This window comes from Sapajus apella, unplaced genomic scaffold (genome assembly GCF_009761245.1).
Source record: "Sapajus apella isolate SASKATOON/1434 unplaced genomic scaffold, GSC_monkey_1.0 scaffold22, whole genome shotgun sequence".
Classification (NCBI taxonomy): domain Eukaryota; kingdom Metazoa; phylum Chordata; class Mammalia; order Primates; family Cebidae; genus Sapajus; species Sapajus apella.
Genome location: NW_022436962.1, coordinates 17,274,169 through 17,294,118, shown reverse-complemented (window position 1 = coordinate 17,294,118; position 19,950 = coordinate 17,274,169). Strand labels below are relative to the sequence as shown.

General features: G+C 44.5%; 1 protein-coding gene and 1 long non-coding RNA gene across 3 annotated transcripts in view; one reads left to right on the top strand and one right to left on the bottom strand.

Moving 5' to 3' along the window:
* The window catches only part of SMYD2 (SET and MYND domain containing 2), a 57,326-nt gene that overhangs the window by 6,516 nt on the left and 30,860 nt on the right, over positions 1-19,950 (bottom strand). The window contains exons 3-8 of one of the 2 annotated variants that reach the window (XM_032289223.1): positions 15,750-15,860; positions 12,521-12,581; positions 11,657-11,781; positions 6,022-6,089; positions 2,537-2,639; positions 10-120 (exon numbers count right to left, since the gene is read on the bottom strand). In XM_032289223.1, coding sequence (XP_032145114.1) covers positions 10-120; positions 2,537-2,639; positions 6,022-6,089; positions 11,657-11,781; positions 12,521-12,581; positions 15,750-15,860 — 579 coding nt within the window. The remainder of the gene's footprint in view (positions 1-9; positions 121-2,536; positions 2,640-6,021; positions 6,090-11,656; positions 11,782-12,520; positions 12,582-15,749; positions 15,861-19,950) is intronic. The other variant, XM_032289224.1, reaches the window with a different exon arrangement.
* On the top strand, positions 120-19,213 carry LOC116558930. Its single transcript, XR_004272236.1, has 3 exons — positions 120-2,040; positions 6,399-6,407; positions 19,202-19,213. It is a non-coding gene; the product is annotated as an uncharacterized LOC116558930 (long non-coding RNA).

The window sequence follows — 19,950 nt, the reverse complement described above, 5'->3', positions numbered from 1 at the left end:
CGGCCTTACCTTGTCCTTGGTGGTACACTCCTGGCACTCACAGGTAAAGAAATAAGAATCTCTTAGCCGGTCATTCCTATCTTCTGTTGGGTACAGGAGATCAATATAGCTGGTAAAAACCTATGGGGTCCAAAAAGGTAAAGCTTCAGTCTGCTACAGGTAAACTCATTCCCATGCCTTTGCACTCAGCTGTGGCGGCATCCATGCAGGGATAGAGGATCAGGCGGGCTGCAGCGGAGGAGTCCGCTCTTTACTTTAAGGCACTGACTTCCTACACTGAGCAGCCACCGGACGCTGGCTTTCTCCGGAAGGTGTTCACTAGTCCACAGATGAACTGGGAGCTGAAGCCAAGATGCAGATTAGTGGAAAGAGTCTGTAGAATCAAGGAACCCTTAAAACAAGGACCTGGAGGGTGCAGGGATCCCTGCTGCCTTGGCTGCCTCTGCCTGGCCTTCATGTAGTCTCACATTTCACTACCTGGGATGGTTCGAATGCTTTGTTGCCATCATCACCGGGTGTGTGCAGGGGAGGACATGAGCGCACACACATGCAGCTGAGTTCCTCTTCTCCTCACATCAGCTGGCAACGGAGCGGGAGGCTCCGCTCGGCGGGCTGGGACCCACAGCCCTAGGTGGCCCAGAGACCAGTGGAGGGGGAACACAACTTCTAGGTCACCAGAATGCTGCGGCCTGGCGGGGCGGGCAGCTCCTTATCCTGCAGAACTGGGAGCTTGGAAAGTTCTTACCTTCGGTTCATGGGGCTCCACTGTCCTCGCCTTTTCCTAACGGGGTCTGTAACTAAGACGTGGAGCATATGGAGGACACCAGCATTTAGATGTCCATTATCTACTCACTGGGACAGCACTGGCTGCCCATCCCACACAATCAGGCAAATGTCTGACTGAACAGATGGATCTCACAAAGCTGCCAGTGTGCCAGTGACCGCGGGCACCGCCAGGCAGGCAGGGGAGGACACGCATGGGGCTGGGTGCTACAGGGGCAGCCAAGCTCTCCCCAGCCCACAGGGCAGTACTGGACACGTTGCAGGTCACCCTGAAACCCTGGGGAATGGAGTTTCTCCTCCTCTGAAGGGTAAGTAACCCCCAAAGCACTGACTTCCCAAAAATGGAGTCACTGTGTTTCAGATCTGGGAGAACATGATGGCAAAAGGAAACCGCAGCCAGCCCTGCCCTGCCTCACACCGCAAGAGCCTGTCCCATTATCTCTGAAATAACCGACACACAGTGCAACACACGGAAGGTTCCAGAAGATGGCGACAAAGGCCACTCCAGTACCACTGCTCACGGTCAGACTGAGCCAGCCTAGGTGACAACCCGCTCATCTCTGCAGTCAGCCCACAGGCGGGATGGAGCCAGGTCATTACATTCTGACTGGCTGCAATGATCTGTTTCAAGAAAGCCTTCAGGGCAGTCTCCACAAGACATTCAGAAACTCAAGACACCCCAGCCGAAAAGGGACACACCCTCATCACGATAGTTTTAGCTGAGGGTGGAAGGGCCAACCTGTGCCTTGGGCCTCAGCTCCCAGTACCACTGTGGATGAGTGAGCGCCTTCCAGAGAAAGCAAAGCATTTCTCACTCAGCACACTGACAGTCACACTTCACACTTCTAATACCCAGATGTGCACCGTAGAATAGCATTACAAATTGCTAAACTGAAATTTAACCTAAGTGTGTGATTACAAGTCCCCAAAAATTCCTGTCTTGCTGGGGATTTACTTAAGAACAGAGCATACTATAGCAATCCACCAGGCCAGCCCTTCCCAGGTGAGATGTCCCATGAGGTAGTCAGGAATCAAACATGGGAAGGGGACAGGGAATCATGGAGCAGGTGATGGGGCAGCTGGCTGGTTCTTTCCACATCCCAAAGCTGAGGAGGGAAGCCAGTGTGCCTCTTGGCCACAGACTGCCTCGATTTCTCCTATGACTGCATATACCTGGGCATTTGAATCACGTTCCTAAAAAGTGAACTGCGACCTGAAGTTCACATGTGGAACTGACAGAGCACGAAATGCTGATGTGTCATTTGCAGGGCCACTTCTTTAGCTATTGCTGCGTCACTTGCTTGCTTTCACTTCGGACCTTGGGGGGATGGTGGGCAACAAGCAAGAATTCACCAAAAATTAATAAGGCTCAAACTCCATTGTTTGGCAGCAGGGATAGAGAGACTCTAAAGAAAATCAAGTTTCACTGTGGTCATTTTGGTAGTAAATGTCTTCTTTCTCTGTAAATATAAAGCTTTGTGAGGAATTTAAGTCAAATTTATTATGTTTTTGTTTTTCTTAACCACTGATGGAAAAGGTAAGCACTAAACAGAAGCCCCAAAGTGTGGGAATCTAAGCTACAGGTCACAAATCTGATCACCGACTCCAGGGGAGCCTGAGGATGGACTCAGCTGAACTGCTGGAAGCATTCACGGCTCACACTTCAAATAACACTGCACAGATCTGTCCACATTGCCTTTTAAAAGAGCAGGTTCCAGCCCCCTGCTGCAGCCACCCATAGCCATGAACTCACCTCCTCTCCCGGGCTGATTTCCTGTACAGCTCTGACTTCTGCCAGGGTCCCTTTGTAGGTCACAATGACATTGGGGCAACAGCTATGATTCATCAATGCAACACTGTCAATCGGAAGAGAAAACCCAGTTTTTAAAATGAGACAGGGAGGCTGTTTAGTCTCCTTGACTACTTACTTGCTAAGTCAAAGGAACTGAATCTTTACAAGACATTGTTAAAAAATCTAATAGTTGGCTATCATATTCTAAGAAGTTGTTCTGCATGCATTGATAATCCTAGCTACCATCTAAGACTTTTACCATATTAAAAATGGAAATCCACAATTCATGTAATATCTAAGCCAAAACCAAAAAACACACAACAACAAAAACAAATGCCACAAATATTCCGTCCTGATAGAATGCGGCTCTCAGAACCCAGTACCCACAGCTAACTGCTACTGCACTATACAATGTCAAAGACAGATGCGTTGCCATTTTCAAGCACCTTTTTGTATTAGTGGATTATTTCTCACGTTTTTTTTTTCAGATGTTGAGAAATGCCAGCTTCCTAAGGAGGGAAGGGTGTGTGATCCCCCGAGAGACCCGGAGACGCCCGTCTGAGTTTCTCTGCACCTCAATTTCCTCATCTGGAAAATTGGGACATTACTGCTCCTGCTGCTCACTGTCTGCTTTTCAGGGACAGCGAGAAGGAGAGAGAGATTCGCCTATGCGAGGTGCTTTGAGCTTTCTGATTATATCAAGGTCAAAGTTCTGAGAACAGAAATTTCTAAACTACAGGGAAAAAGTGCTTGATCTCTGAAAATGCTGCCTTTGAAATCACAATGCCGATATGATTTCAGCCCAAAGGGATTTTTTTCCCCCAATTAAAACTGCCCGGAAACTGGGGCTCATGCTCCTATGGGCACTCACAGCCATGTGTGTCATTGCTCTGGTGGCCAATGTCACCTCCCTGACCCTTCAGAGACCACAGCCCCTCTCCTGCTTGCTCCGAGAATACAAAGAGGGAAAGGGGTTTCGAAGCCTGATGAGGATGAGCTGCCCCAGGCTGGCCATGGCCAAGTGCACTCCCCCACCTCCCGGTTGCTAAAGGCCTAAACAAAGTGTGTGGTTGGCCGGGTGCCTGGGACAAACATGTAGCAACTTCCTGGTCCTGACCTTGGGGAGGACCACCTCTGCTCTACACCAAGGCCCACCTGGCTTCCTGGAAGGCGATGCCCAAGGAATCTGGCTCTAGGAAATCGGATAAACAAATGCATCGAAAGAGTAGTTGTTTTAAAATAAAAGCACATTTCTAAAACCACCTTGCAGAACTATTAGTTCAAGACAGACTTGGTATCTTTTTAATGAAGGTGGGGGAAATATATGAAGGCAAAGACCCTGAAACAATTCATATTCTGGGTAAATTCTATTGGTAGCCACGCAAGGTGGGAAATCCCTCAAAGTCCTTTTTTTTTTTTTTTTTTTTTTTTTTGAGATGGAGAGCCCAGGTTGGAATGCAGTGGCGTGATCTTCGCTCACTGCTCGGCTCACTGCAACCTCCACCTCCTGGGTTCAAGTGATTCTCCTGCCTCAGCCTCCTAAGTAGCTGGGATTACAGGAGCATGCCACCATGCCCAGCTAATCTTTGTACTTTTAGTAGAGACGGGGTTTCACCATGTTGGTCAGGCTGGTCTTGAACTCCTGACCTCGTGATCTACCCGCCTTGGCCTGCCAAAGTGCTGAGATTAGAGGTGTGAACCACTGTGTGAGGGAGCACCTCACTCTTAATCTTTTGGTCTTTAAGATATCGAGAACAGAGACATTTCATAGTTCATTTCAGTTCTAAAGGTGTCAGTATGCGCCTTCTTCAGTGAATCCAATGCCCTCTTTTTCTCCTGCCTTTCCCAGGGGCCAAAGTTAAAAAAAAAAAAAATGCTTCTTTCCTCACTACTAGAATTGCAACTGCAGATGACACCATTTTGGCCCCAAGGACAGTAATATGAGGTGAATAAACTTTTTGGTCTGTCTGGTTCAAGTAAGCCTGTGATAGCTGCTCATGAGACACAGACCTGTATGGATTCTTCTCTTTCTGACCTACACCTGTGGCTGATGCACATAGCTAAGGGCAGGCACATCATTCAGGGCAAATGCATGAGTGCTAAGGGTTTCCCACGTATGTGGCAACCTACAGCCAAAGGCCCCTGTAGTATATGTTAAGCAACCTCCCCCTAGATGGAAGTCATCGACAAGGTGTATTGATTTGGAGCGGGGAGATGCACAAATTCCGTGGCTCTATCTGTGAAGCAGGGTTTAATTTCAGGGACTGAAGCATTTTGGAAATTCTCATTCCATGAGACAGACTGTAAGGCCGGTTGCCTCCCCGGGAGCTGAATGGACACACCCATACCTCTCCACGCCTGATAACTATGTCATCATTCCAAGCCATTACTCAGCATCTGGCCTCCCCAAGTGGCTTCCCCACACCCACCTCTGCATAATACACCCAAGTATACACTCAACACCAAACTATGCACTCAGCCTCCCGCCCGCCGTTGGAAGACCCCGCCACAAAATTTAAAGAAGCCCCGCCAAACCCTGCCCAATAGCAGTCTGCCCCATATGCCCCTGGCCAGCCCGCTTACCCAAAGCCCCGCCCGCCAACCAACAACAGCCCGCCCCGTGCACATCCTGTTTCCCTATAACCAATAAAGTTGCCTTCGCTTTGTTTCCCCAATAACCAAGCAATTGCCTCCACTCCCTATAAAAACCCATGCCCAGAGAGGTAGAGCGCGACTTCTCTGGCCCCTTTCCCGGACCATAGAACCTCTCCCGGCCTCATTTCCTCATTTAACTTGGCAACAGACCTTACACAGACAAAGGCAAAATCATTCTTGGCAATCCATTAAAGTCAGATCTATAAAGATCTCCATTTGTCAACTGGCTATCCTTTGCTGAATTACTCAAGTATTCTTCAAGTCGAGAGAAAATCCTATAGTTCTTCGAAATTTTTCCCAGCTCACTACTTCAGCATATTCTCCCTCCAAATTGTGCTGTTTCTTTACTGGTATTTATCAAAAGGGACAGATGGAGAAGAAGCTCATATATTCTGTACTCAAGCCTGTGGCCAATTCTTGGCTGGCAATTAATGTTTCACTTTGAGCATAAGAAATGCAAAGATTTCCAGAACCACAGATAGGCAGAAAGCTAATTTCTCAGCAGGGCATGGGCTGTTCCTTCTATGCACACTATAAAATATTCTTTAACAGCAGCTCTCTGCTTAGCAGGACTTAACAAGCAACTGTTCTCTTAACTACTACCTTTGCAGCCTTAAGTGTAGGGGAAATATTTTGAAACCTAGCAGATTAAAAACCTGTTTTAATTCACTTGGAGTTTCATGTCTGCCACACGCAGTTAGGTGGCTTATTTAAAAATGAAAAAAAAAGAAAAAAATCAAATTAGTGTTAAGTAAGTAAAAAGAAAAGGAAAGAAGTCAAACTCAGCCTACTCAGGAAATATCGCTGATCCCAAATGAGAAAGTTCTTCATCTTCAATTGTGAAGCCATTGCAGTTAACCTGCAGTGAGAAAAAGGGAGAAAGAAAAAAAAATGAGATGAACCTTCTCTCTGGGTAGAGCTCATTCTTTAAAATTGTGACCTTTAACAAATCAGGAAGATGTTTTGGGTTAGTGGTTTTAAAAACCTTTCTTTTGGCCATGCTATCATTCAAACAAATTTGCTTATCAGTTCTATGCGATCACAAATAAGCAGAACTGTGATGCCTCCCGTAGCATAGCCCACCTACCATCTAAATACAGTGGCCCAAGCATGCCCAAGAATCCTAAGGCTCCGAGGACGACGTTTGCACACTTGCATGGGGGTGAAGATACCTGGCGTCTAATCTCAATTATGCTACAGCTTTGTTGTATGATCATGAGCCTGTCACTGAGTCACTGTGTCTTTAAAGAAAGGAATCAATCCAATGCCTATCTCATAAGGTGAGGTGGTAAATATGAAGCCCTTATTCATCTAATCTAATTGCCATCCCCCACTCTGTGTGAGAGGCAGAGGGATTGAGGGATTGAAGCTAAGGGACTGAGACCTTGCTTTTCAAGTCTCAGCCAAATCAACTATGAGCCATGTTCTTATCCCTTAAAAGAAACATTGTACAGGGCACAGTAGCTCACACCTGTGAGAGGCCAAGGCGGGCAGATCACCTGAGGTCAGGAGTTCAAGACCAGTCTGGCCAAGACAGTGAAACCCCGTCTCTACTAAAAATACAAAAATTAGCTGGGCCTGGTGGTGTGCACCTGTAATCCCAGCTACTCCACCTACTCGGGAGGCTGAGGCAGAAAGATCACTTGAACCTGGGAAGCGGAGGTTGCAGTGAGCTGAGATTACACCACTGCACTCCAGCCTGGGTGACAGCATAAGACACCATCTCGAAAAAAAAAATGTTGCATAGAAAAATACCAAGGGCAACTTTGACTACTCTGGAAGCCTAACTTAGAACAAGCAGGCTGAAAACGAGGACTACATATGGCGAATTTCTGTCCTGCTCTAATTCTTTCCACAGATATGTACTGAGAGCCCTTACGTGCTGGGCACTGTACACAGAAAGACAAACAGGCTGAAAATCTGTGCCCTCAAAGAACACCAGACTATTGGGAGACAATTCAGTGGGTGTTCTTCATGTTTCTAAAATTTCAGTGCTGGAAGAAAACTCAGAGTCTACTTTTTAGAGGACGAACTAAAGTCGGAGATGAACACTGACTTGTCCACAGTCACAAAGCCACTTGGTAACAAAGTCCTTGCTTGTCCCACGCTGCTATGAAGGCTCTGTCTGAGAGGCATGCACACTGAACGATTCCACCCCACTCTCTTCCGCACTTAGAGACACTGCACTGCTACGACTCAGGCCACCAGATGGGCTTTGTGAAACTAGCATCTTCTGAGCACTCACACTGGGCCAGGCACTGTGCTAGGAACTGCAGATTTACTGTCTCATAAATCTGCAATATCACTATAGCATTACTACAGCAACTCATTTTACAGATGTGAAAATTAAGGCTCAGGAAGGTTGAGGGATTAAGTGACTTGCTCAAGGACATGTAAGTGGTAAGTGGCAGAGCAGGAGTCAGAATTCAGACTAGGCATTCTGACGGTGACTCTGGTTTCTTCACTCTGTACCATGTTCCTTCTAAAATTGATCTGATCTATTAAATTTAATGTGGTTATTTTACTTAACATGAAAGGGCCGAATGCAGGGTCTTGGAATACAAAGCAGTAAGAGCTATGATGGGTTTGACTGGCAGTATTTACAATTCAACATAAAAAGCAGAAAATGGGAGGGAACTGTGGGTTAGTAAAATAATACACAGCCTTTGAAATCCTGAGGGGTTGGGCAACTAAGTAAAAAACTATATTTTGAGCCAACTCCAAGTACCCTCACCAATTCTGTCATACAGACGTTGACTAACAACCATTAACCAATGACCATCAACCAACATTAGGTAAGAGTAAATCAGGCCAGGCGCGGTGGCTCATGCCTATAATCCCAGCACTTTGGGAGGCCGAGGCAGGCGGATGACCTGAGGTCAAGAGTTCAAGACCACCTTGGCCAACAAGGCGAAACCCCATCTCTACTAAAAATGCAAAACTTAGCAGGGTGTGGCGGCAGGTGCCTATAATCCCAGTGACTTGGGAAGCTGAGGTAGGATAATTGCTTGAACCCAGGAGATGGAGGTTGCAATGAGCCGAGATCACGCCATTGCACTCTGGCCTGGGCGACAGAGTGAGACTCAGTCTTAAAAAAAAAAAAAAGAGTAAATTTTCATTCATTCAACAAAATTACTGGCGCATGACCTGTATCCTGTATTATACTGGGTTCTAAATGATCTATGTATCATCTCGGACTGAATACTAACAGCCTCAGCAGTGTCTGGTGCAAATGTTTTCAGAATGAAACAATGCATCAGGCAAGTTTGCAACAATTTTCAAAGCTGACCTAGGGACAGACAGCTTCTGACTACTTCGGGAGGTGGGATTCTTGAGGACAGACAGCTTCTGACTACTTCGGGAGGTGGGGTTCTTGTTTCTTTTGCTTTTCAGTCCCTCATCTGCAGCAGGCTCAATGAGCCCAGTCTACAACTCCAGATTTCTCCAGACTCGGTCACTTTATGACCATCAGTCCCTTTATTCCCTCCCGCTCCTCTTAAGGCTCCCATGAGCCTAAAAGTCATTACCGTTCCTTTTGTGATGGTGTTTAAGCCTACTTACACAGCAATTTTCCTGCCAGCTTTCCCTCCCTTCTGAAATATCCCTAGAGAAGAAAAGTGAACTTGCATGTTAAGAAAAATGCAGGGTCCATAGTCCTTTGTCTGAACTCAAATCAGGCGTAAGAACCTTGCTAAGGCTATTCTCATAATTAGCATTTAAACTAGATGTAGACTGCACACCAAAAATACACTTCCCAATCATGCATATGTTCCCAGTGATTAGAACACACCTCGATGCTGTCAAAGATGTGCGGTCACCTTCTGCTGCCAGCTGCTGCCAGGTCTTGAGGTAACCCACAACAGTCTCCCATGGACCAGATGGTGGAAAGGGCTCAGGGGCTGGAACAGCAGACATGTGGCTGCTGGCTGAGAGGAGGGACCGGTGGCATGTGGCTGCAGCAGCACTTTGCATTTCTGCTTTAGAATTTTCTTTGGGGATAGTAAATAACCCCCTTTCAAATTTATATATGAAAAAAGTGTGTGTGTGTGTATTTGTGTGAACACATATAATCTCAAAATGTATACTTATCTGATAAAGTCTATAAAGGAATTCTCTATACTTATATATGTATATGTGTATATATACATTTTTTAAGGTATACAAATGTCCTGAATTTTCTGAGTCAGTCCATAATTCAAAGAGTCAGTCACTTTCACCACAAATATACTTCTACTTGTGAGATCGAGTGACTTGATTTTTGGTTATGAAAATATGGTCCTGTATGTACTGTGTCAACACTGAGAAATTTTATCAGCATGCATCACTGTGTTAGAGGAAAAGCTATCTTTTTGCATAGCCAGAAGAGTGGATACTTCATTTCATCTCTCTGCTTTCTCATATACCCATACCTCATTTAATCCAGAAAAAAATTATGTATTTAGTTTTTCAGAAAATGTAAGAGAAGTCGATTCCTCACTTCCCATTGTCAGCCAAATCTACTGTCTCAGAGCACTTAGGAGAAAGTACAGTATAAACTCAGGATAATATGAAAATGAGAAAGGTCTTTTATTCCTTCTACCTTAACACTCAAAACTTGAAGCCACTTTTTCACCTACAAGGAATAGCATATTTTTCTGATTATGACAGTCATATAATTGAAATAGATCTAAAGTTTATAAAAGAATTCAATAAATTGTTAATAGTGGTTCACAGTGTGGGGAAGCTGAAGCAGGCAGAAGTGATGAACGACTCACTTTTTTTTTCATTATAGACAGGGTCTCACTCTGTTGCCGAGGCTGAAGTGCAGTGGTGCAATCATAGCTCACTGCAGCCTCAAACCCTTGGGTTCAAGTGATCCTCCTGCCTCTGCCTCCTGAGTAGCTGGGACTACAGACACATACCATGGTGTCTGGCCACTTCTTTATGTGTGTACTTTCTAAAGTGTGTGTTTTGCCTTTTCTCTTTCTTAATATGTCTTAGTATGCTTTTAAGTTATATGTGCTCACTGTAGAAAATCCAGAAATTCATCCAGTAAAAAGTCTAAATTTTTCCACAACTCAGAAGACAACTGTGAACTTCCATTTAATCTTTCTTTAAGTTATGTATGTGTGTTTTCATATTATACTTTTTGGTTATACTGCTTTGATACTTAATGTTATGTCATCAGCATTTTCCCAAATGTTTAGACAACCTTTGAAACTTAACTTATAAAAGTTATGTAACCTTCCATCACAGGGAGATGCCATAATTTATTTAACCAAACTCCCACTGCTGGCCATTTCTAATATTTCCTTTTCCTCTTTCCCTTTCTCCCTCCTTTCCTCCCCTCCTTCCTTCTTTCCTTTCTGCCTTCGGCTTTTAAAAGAATCCTACAATAAACAATTTGTATGTAAAATCTCTGCCCATGATTTCTGATTATATCCTTAGGACAGATTCCTGCAAATAGAGTTACTGGCCAAAGGGTACATCACATAATGCTTATTCTATTCTAAGACAAAACCATGGAAGCATCCACTTCATCTCTTTTACACATCTGGAGACTGATACAGTTTCTTGCTCCCACGGACCAGAATTCCAGTATTTCCCTATCTGGCAAGGTCACTCTCAACTAGATGCCCAGTTTGTAGAGGAAATCACAAGGGCATACGAAAGAGAGAAATCCAATCTACTAAGTCAGGGCAGGAAAAGCCACCCTCACGATTACAGGAAGGCTGAGTGTTCCCCAAAGCATGGCTGCTGCGCCCTTTCTTCTCTCATCCTAACAATGCCCAAGCCTTCACCTTGCCAGTGGCCTAGTTTCCAAAGCGTTAATCACTTTCAAATTGTTCTTGCTTAGAAGCCTCTCTAAGTTTTCCTTAGGTCTGATTTTGGTAAACCTAGGCTTCTCTAAACAAGCTTTCTTAGCCACCATCAGGAAAGACTGCCGGCACCTAGACCCACTTGGGCACCTCTCGGCGGTGACTGCCCTTCCTCAGGCCATCAGAAGGGGCCCCCCTGTCTATGCCTCTGCTCGATCAGTGCAGCCTCAGAGTGAAAAAACACTACAGATAGAACAGAAGGTTTAAGAGAGTAAAAGTAAAATTTAATGTAGGAACTTCAAATGGTCTTTTCTTTGCAAAGAGCTTAAAGTATGCCAGAGTACCAGGGCACTGACAACTCCTTTGTTTTCATGAACTCTTTGTGAGGCAGAAGCAGAGACGAATTTCCCACACTCCACCCATCAATGAGGGCCAGCAGAGAGGACCTTGATCTGCTCAAGGTCACTGAGCAAGGCTATGGCAACACAGGGTCCAATTGGCTCAGAGCCTAGTTGTCAGGAAGATGCCATCGTTCTATTTGCATTCATCTTCACTGAGTGCGTGCTGGGGAGACAGCCTTGGAGAGGGAAAGGCCAGACTGAGTGTTACCTGCTGCCGGCATCCTTACCTGTGCAAAGAGTACTACGAGGCTATCATTGTCCGGGAATTCAAGATGCTTGGAGTAAAAGTGATGGAGAGCAGCAATGTCACTCTGAATCAAATCCTTCTTCTCATTGTCTAACTTATCCAGATCTGTGGATGAACAATCCATTACTCCCCCAGTAGAAAACTCAGGATTTCTAGCTACATCCTATTTTTGCTGTAAACGATATAGAGGAAAGCGGGGGGGAGGGGCGGGGAGAACCCCAAAACTAACATGTTGAACCCCCAGAGAACATTCTTCCCCATCACTTGGTCTAACTGACAAACCCTAGGAAAAGAAAGCAAGCGATTTCTTCCTTCTCTTCCTCTGATGACTAGAAGTTGCTCAGGACGTGGGACTTCGACTGTTAGCAATGAGGTTAGGGAGGAGTTAGCAATGACTCAGAACCAGCCTCAGCCTACTCCAGGGCCCTGCAATTGGCCCCGGAATCTGGGCTATGGTCAAACAACTAGACAAGCCCAGATTTCATGGCTTTCAGTAAGACCATCAGCTATTTACAGGACTGCAATTCAGCAAAGATCCAAAAATATTCAGCATGCCAAGAAGGCGAGCAGGAGGTAGCTCAGGGTGCAATAATTCATCTTGGGAGCTCCTACCTCCCTTAACTATTCCCTAATAATACTGTCAACTCAGAAGAAAAAAGTAAAAAGTGTTTTTCAAAACAGCATACAAATCAAAATGCAAACTAGTAACTAAAGAAATTACTACTCCTCTGAGCACAAGTTAGCCCGTCCTCGCTTCAATCCTTCCTAACCCGTGTGAAATTTGTGGGGAAAAGAACTGGGCGGCTGGGAAAAGAACTGGGCGGCTGGTCACAGAAAGACTTACGTGATTCAAACTCCTTCACAGCTAACAATTTTTCTGAAGGTGTTCTCTCTGGGTGGATTTTCTAGCAATTGGGGAAGAAATCACACAGATACAGATTTTTTTTAAACAACGAGTGTAGAACGTGGCACTTTCAGTTTTACATCAACATAAAGAAAAAGTAGCAATTCTTAAGAAGTAAAGCAAGATACCCAAGGAGTCCACCACCAGGGCTCTCCAACCACCAAATGCAAAGCCTCCTCTAAAACGCTTTTTAAATGTCCACCGTGTACCTAACACCCTGATAATACTATGCACACAGTAGGCTCGGCAATGCCTGTGATGGGAGAGAACAGGGCCGGAAAACAACTTTTTAGGGTCCTTACTTAAAAGGACTCGGTCTACAGACAAACCATCCTATTTATTATTTCTCCTTCTAAAAAGGAACAAAATCAAACCCGCATCCATTTTACACTTTCTTTAAGCATAGGCTAAAATGATCTCAAATTCTGTGTTTCAAAAAGAACACTTTTGGTTGTATCTGTGAGCCCAGATTCACTTTAAACGTGTTGCTGGCTTTATTCTAGACACCCCAAGAGGAGCTAACAATAGTAAACCCGCTATGCTTTGAGAACATGAATAAACTTGGTGTTGACAAGAGTTCAAAGGCAGAGCTCAGGAGCTGGCCCAAGGCCGTGTCTTTGTAATCTGGCTATTCAATTTGGGGATACAGGTGGTCTAGCAGGCCACACTCACCTCCCTAGTTAACATGTTAAGCCTCCCCTTGGTAGTTTGGTAGCCTGTCTCCCCTAATCCTTTGCAAGCTACTAGAATACAAATGGTCTGTTTTTTTAATCATCAAGTCCTATAGAGATGAAAAGATAGGCAGGTAACTTTCATTTAATACACTATTAGTAGTAGTAGTAATTATAATAAAAGTTGAATGAAGCTTGTATCAACTCATCTTTGCATTCAGACTACCCTCCTGGTGCCAATATATTTCAAGAGTTCTTTTTCGGAGCAGAAATCTTCCATTCACGGGATGCATTTTTATAAGATTTATAAGTCATCTCGCTTGGGAAAGCTTTTCATTCAGGAAAGTCTACCAGCCTCTTCTGAATTCTTAACACATCACTATAAATATCATCAATAATTCAGGGGAACAAAATAATAAACCACCAGATTGGCCACCCAATCCTCCCAAGATGCGCAGAGATCCCATCTGATGACACTGACTCTGACACGTCACCCAGTCAGCCTATTCCCTCTGACTCATTCAGCCCAAATACTCTGCACCAATTTAAAACCAACTGTTATTAAGGATCCGAAAGTTAACCTCCTGCAAGGAAAATAATTCCAATGTTTTGGTCTCACTCTACAGGCAACCCATGAATGGCTTTGGTTACTCTTGGCTGGCGAGGTAGCATTTCAGCAAGCACCCGACCTAAGCTGAACACAGTGGAAAGATGACCTCAGAGTTTGGAAATGTTCTACTTCTGTTTACACAGTCCAGGACCCTAACTTGGCATGGGGACAGATATGTGTTAATCATTTCCATCACATTTGCCCTAGATTAAAAAATAAAGTTTTTCTAAGGGTAGAGAAGGGCTGGAAGGTATATGGAAGAAGGAAATGAAATGCCAGCTTTTTATTTTTAGTCACAGGGTCTCATTTACTCTGCTGTTCAGGCTGGAGTGCAGTGGCATAATTACAGCTCACTGCAGCCTTGAGTTCTGATGAGTTCCAGTTTCAAGCAATTCTCCTGCCTCAGCCTCTGGAGTAGCTGGGACCACCGGTGTGTAGCACCACACCTGAGTAGTTTTTTTAATTTTTAAAATTTATTATAGAGACTGGGTCTCACTTTGTTGTCAAGGCTGGTCTCCAACTCCTGGATTCAAATAATCCTTCTGCCTTGACTTCAAAGTGCTAAGATTATGGTTATGAGCCACTGTGCCTGGCCAAATTTCAGCTTTAAAAGATTTATAGTCCAGAGGCCCTGCCACTAACTTCTCTGACAACACTGAGGAGCATGACCTCCACAGCCTGGACATATGACTTCTAAGCTCCACGCTGCCTATTTCATGGGGTCACAAGGAAAAGCCCTATGGCATTTTCCTACCCTCTTTTTAGTTTGGGCCTTCCAAGGTTGGGTGTCTAATTATCATCCAATCAGCAAGAAATGACCAGACCAGGGCAGAACAGTCAGTGTGGTGGCTAAAACAATTTCATCTTGGATGTTGATGTACCATGTTGATTCCTGGTTAACTCCTGTTCTGGGAATGCCTCTAAGATATCTACTTTTATCTACAGCTACCTTAAATCCTGCCTTAGGTCAAAACAATCTTGAGCACAAATCTTGCTCTCAGGCAGATTCACAAAGCATCCTTGCCTTTCCTATAAGCCCTGGGTCTGGTGGGTAACGGCACTGGGATCTACCATCTTGTCTTGCTGCCGCCGAAGACACACGCATGGCTTCAGTTTGTAAGTCCTAGTAAATGTTTCTAAGAAACAATTTGTCAGCTTCTTTCTTCTGTCTCTCAAGTTCTTTGGTCTTTGAGGATAAGTTTGCATAGGGCTGCCCATCACGGAAGAGTCAGTGTTGGCATCATTTTTGGAGAAAACTATTGATAGCTATCATCTGTTTCCATCAAGGGCACCTCTTTCTTTCCCTCATCACTTTGTTTTCAACTCTCGTCCCCTCCCCCTTGCCTCTATTTCTACACACTCTTTCTCTTCTTTGCACATGGTCATAGTCATGGCTGTTCCATCCAATTCTTTGCCTGCTTATGCACTGGCAAGAAAGTAAGGGGCTAGGGAAGAACAGAATATTGCACAGGATAGGGGAACAGAGTACGCTCCTCAAGTCAGAAAGGAAAGAGGAGAAAATGTGAAAGCTGCTCAGACCAATCTGGTTCCCTAGGAAGCTAATTATTTGGGGTCAGGTTTTTCATGTCATGTTTTTCTACATAAACCTGTCACGAAAAAAGCTCAGAACTTCAGAGCTGTGGCTATGCTCCTGGTCTAGGGTAAGCAACATCCTAATTTCACAGGCACACAACAAACCAGATTATGCCTGGTTTCCTCCCTATGGACAGGGTGGTATTTTCCCTACCCTTGTCCACGTTGATATGATAGGAGATGGAGTCTAAGGATGTTTAACGAGAAATGGTTACCACAGGTCAGTTACTCATCTTTCTGACCTTTAAACGAAAAATAAAATAAAATGCACTTGAACATTATCCCATTTCCTCACCTGTTTGGCCAGAATCCTTGCTGTGAGTCTTACAGTCTCTGAGGGATTCCAGTTTTCCCCAAAAACAACCATGGGAGAACATTCCAGCTTGTGCATGGGCCAATCTTCTTTCTGGGAAGATTGAAAAACATTATTAAAAAAACAGCACATACACTGGAATAAAGTGTGAGAGGAGAGGATGCAATGAGTCCCCCTAGTTAAGGTCAAGTAAAATATGTTTCCTTTTGGAAAACACGAGGATGCTCACAAAAGCTAGCGATAAAAACATCCTTTAAGACAGGCAGGATTGTATGACCTTGACTCGGGCCTGGTCAAGGTTGTTGGGATGAAAAGATCTGCTGTGATTTTTCATCAAGCTCCTCATGGCTTTCTGCAGCCCCTCATTATTCCACACAACACATGCACCTTTCCATCATCTGTGCAAGCTGTCAAATTGCAGGGGGAGGGGTTTGGGTGTCAGCCATGGATTTGGCTCTCCTGCCTCACAGGTCCACTCTGGCTTTGTTTTCACGTCAGGGCAAATAATGGAGAGCTGACTTACACAGCAATGAGTCCCTTTTACAGGTGATTTTTTAAAAAGCACAAATGAGAGTTTCGTCAAGGGCAACCACTGGAAATATTTAGGAATATTTGGATAAAACAGTAGTATTCTTTCTATCGTACACCCCGAAGCTTTCCTACCCCAGGTAAAGGGATGAAGGATACGCACTTGCTACTGAAGGGTGGAGGCACCATCCCTTGAGATGGAAAAGGCACTGAGAGGACACCATGGTGTTTTGGAGGCCGAGGGAGGAAAGTTCTTTTAGGACTGGGGAGTAAATGATGATGCCAGGGCTGGAAATGGGTTTACTGTGAGATGATGGAGAATGTGATTTGGAATCATGGAGGTTTGCTGATTTTCATAAAAACCAGGTTTGGTGGGATGATGGGTAAGAAACAACTAGGAGCAGATTCAAGAGAGAATGAAAGGAGACATGGCTTAGAGAGAAGAGTTGCAGAGGATTTTTTTTTTTTTTTAGATGGGAAATATCAGAGCATGTTGTATACTGATGGGAGGAGCCCTCAGACATTGTCTCTTTCACGACGGAATTGGGTACTGTCTCGCTCTGTCCTTGGCCTTCCCTAGCTCAGAAAATGGCCATAAATGCTCAGGCTAGGGAGGCTGAGGTGGGCAGATCACCTGAGGTCAAGAGATTGAGACCATCCTGGCCAACATGGTGAAACCCTGTCTCTACTAAAAATACAAAAATTAGCTGGGCGTGGTGGCGTGTGCCTGTAGTCCCAGCCACTTGGGAGGCTGAGGCAGGAGAATCACTTGAACCCAGGAGGCAGAGGTTGCAGCGAGCCGAGATGGCGCCATTGCGCTCCAGCCTGGGCAACTGTGCGAGACTCTGTCTCAAAAATAAAAATAAATGCTCAGGCCAGAAAGCTAGTCATCCCTGATGCTGCTCCCTCACTCACACTCCACATTCAGTCAGCTCTGGCAAATCCTGTCTCTGCCTCGAATCTGTTCACTCCTCAGCTCCCCAATCTTTCTACCCGGCTGCAGCCCCAACATCTATCAATACTACTGCCCCGTCACTGCCTTCTAACTGGATGCCCACTTCTGTCCTTGCCCCCATGGACTAGGCTCTGGAAAGCAGCCTGAAGGATCCTGTGGACACAACTCAGATCAGGCCAGTCCTCAGCTCAGAACATAATGGCTTCTCATCCAGACAAAAGGCCAAGTACTAAAGGTGACCTAGGAGGGCACCCGTGATGGGAGCTCCCCTGCACCACTCCCGGCCCGTCATCTCCCACTGCACTCTCGCCCGCCTCACTGTACTTGGCCACAGCAACATCCTGGCCGCTCCTGGAGCCATGCACTTGCCTCAAGGCCCTTTGCACTTGCTCTGTTTCTGTGGCTAGTGCTCTCCTCCCCTGCATATCCATGTGGCTCCCTCCCTTCCTCCTCTCCAGCGCTGCTGGAATGTCTCCTTCTCAAGATACTTGCCACAATCAACCGGAACAGCACTTCCCCATCACTCTCCCTTTCCTTGCTTTCTGCTGCTTCTTGGTATTTCTCACCACCTGAGCATATTACATATTTATTAGTTGTTTGGTTTAGTATCTGTCTCTCTCCAGTAAAATAAAGAAATTTTGTTTTGTTCATAGCTGTATAACCCCAGAACTGACAACAGTGCCCGGCATTTACTAGGCACTCAATATAGTTGTTGAAGGAATGAAGATGTCTCCCTACCCGCTTCCCTCCACCCTGATCCCTGAAGAAGGAAGCACGTAATGTCACTTAATGATTTAATGCAGTATGTGGTACATCCCCTTAGCTCAAGTTCTGGGCCAAGATGTTCTGTAGACTTAAATAACGCCGCACTGAATATAACTAAGAGCAGGGAGGGAAAGAAATGACAAGATATGCACAAGGGAGAAGAGGATCTGTTTTTAGCCAAAGGCGAAAATGAAAGCATGGTGATGAGGCGAAGAGGTAGGAACAGGTGGGGCTGGCTCACTGCGGACTAATCAGTTTCCTCTTCAGCTGCAGAGCAAAGAGGAACAGACAGAGATGACCCTCAGGATACATGAGGGGAAATGGGGACCCACCAGCTGGGGACAGATGGATCATTAACAACTATAGACAAATGCTCACTATGACTCCAGGAACTCCAAGAAAACACCAATTTAAGACATAATCTCTGTCCCTAATGTGCCTGTAAGCTGTTGTTTTCTGAACTGAAGGTGGTGCTTTGGCATTTAGCAGCTACAAAGAATTCCTGGGAAGTTAAATAGAAACATTTGTTAATATAATTAATTACTAATCAATTTATCAATGTAATTGATTTAAAATTGATGTTACTGTAAATATTACAAAATGGTGACATTTATTGATATAAATGTCCTCAAAAGGAAGGGAATTAAACTACAAGGAACGCTCTGGGAGGAAAGCAGAGTGCTGTGAAGCAGGAGAGCTACTGACCTGGGACTCAGGGATCTTGCATTTTTTTTATCCCCACTCTGCAGCGAAGCAGCCATGGGACTATGCAAGTCTCTTAATCCCTTTGCGCCTGTCTCCTTGGCTGTAAATAACATGATCCCTAAGTTACTTAGCAAGTCCAGTATTCTGAGTCTTTGAGTTTACACCTTCCAACAGTGATAATCAGACATGAAGCTTGAAGACAACCAACAAATGGGGGCCAAATAGGGATAATCAAGCATTCATACAAACACAAAGGATCCCATCAGTGGATCCACAAGAAGCACTCAGAACAGTGCCTGGTACATGCTGCGCTCCTAAACACTGGTAATTGTTCATTCATTCATTCATTCATTCATTCAACAAGTTCTACAACTGACCCTACAGACAGGGATGGGAGATGAAGTCTTTGACTTCAAGCAGTTTATGACCATGTCAGAACGAGGGTAAGAGCACCTACAATTAGACACAGTCCCACTCATAGCATTTAAATCACACAGCTGATTTAAATCCACGAAAATGTAGAATCAGGTTAAGTTTCATCAAGGAAAATTTACCATAAGTAATGTTTCACTTTCTTTTTTGAAGGTGGATTAAGGGAGGAATGGCAGAGATATACCACGATGGCACTGCACAGCTTTAATTCTTAAAAAAGGAAGTTGTGATAGAATCTAGTAGAAAAGGCAGGTTTTAAGCATATTTTGATACATTCTCTTCTACCATAGAGATGGTCCACATATTTTAGAGAACCTGACAGAGGCTACCCTAATTTTGTCCGTAAGAAATTATAAGCAACCAGACTGAACAAAATTGAAAAAAAATTAGGCTAACCTGATGAATAGGAATGAATGTTATAAATTACTTTATTTTTGAATACTGGCAGTACTGTTGTATACAGAGTGATTTTGCAGCTCTTTATGCTTTTTAAAACGTAACCAATTTTTCTAAAACCTTTCCTACTGTTATTCTTCAAATTTCAAGTTAGTGCTCCTGCCCTGATTGCAATCCTTATAAAATTTTCTGTAAACTAGGATCTCATTTTCCAATAAAATAAAATAAATTAAAATACATACACAGGTACAGAAGGGATTCAGAAAGATACAGACCAAAGTACATGTTACTAGTGGTTTTCTCTCAGGGGATAAGATTATGAATACTTGTTCTGTTCTTTTCATCTCTACTTTCTGATTTTCCCATAATGAGCACAGATTGTGTAACTTAAATCTATAAAAA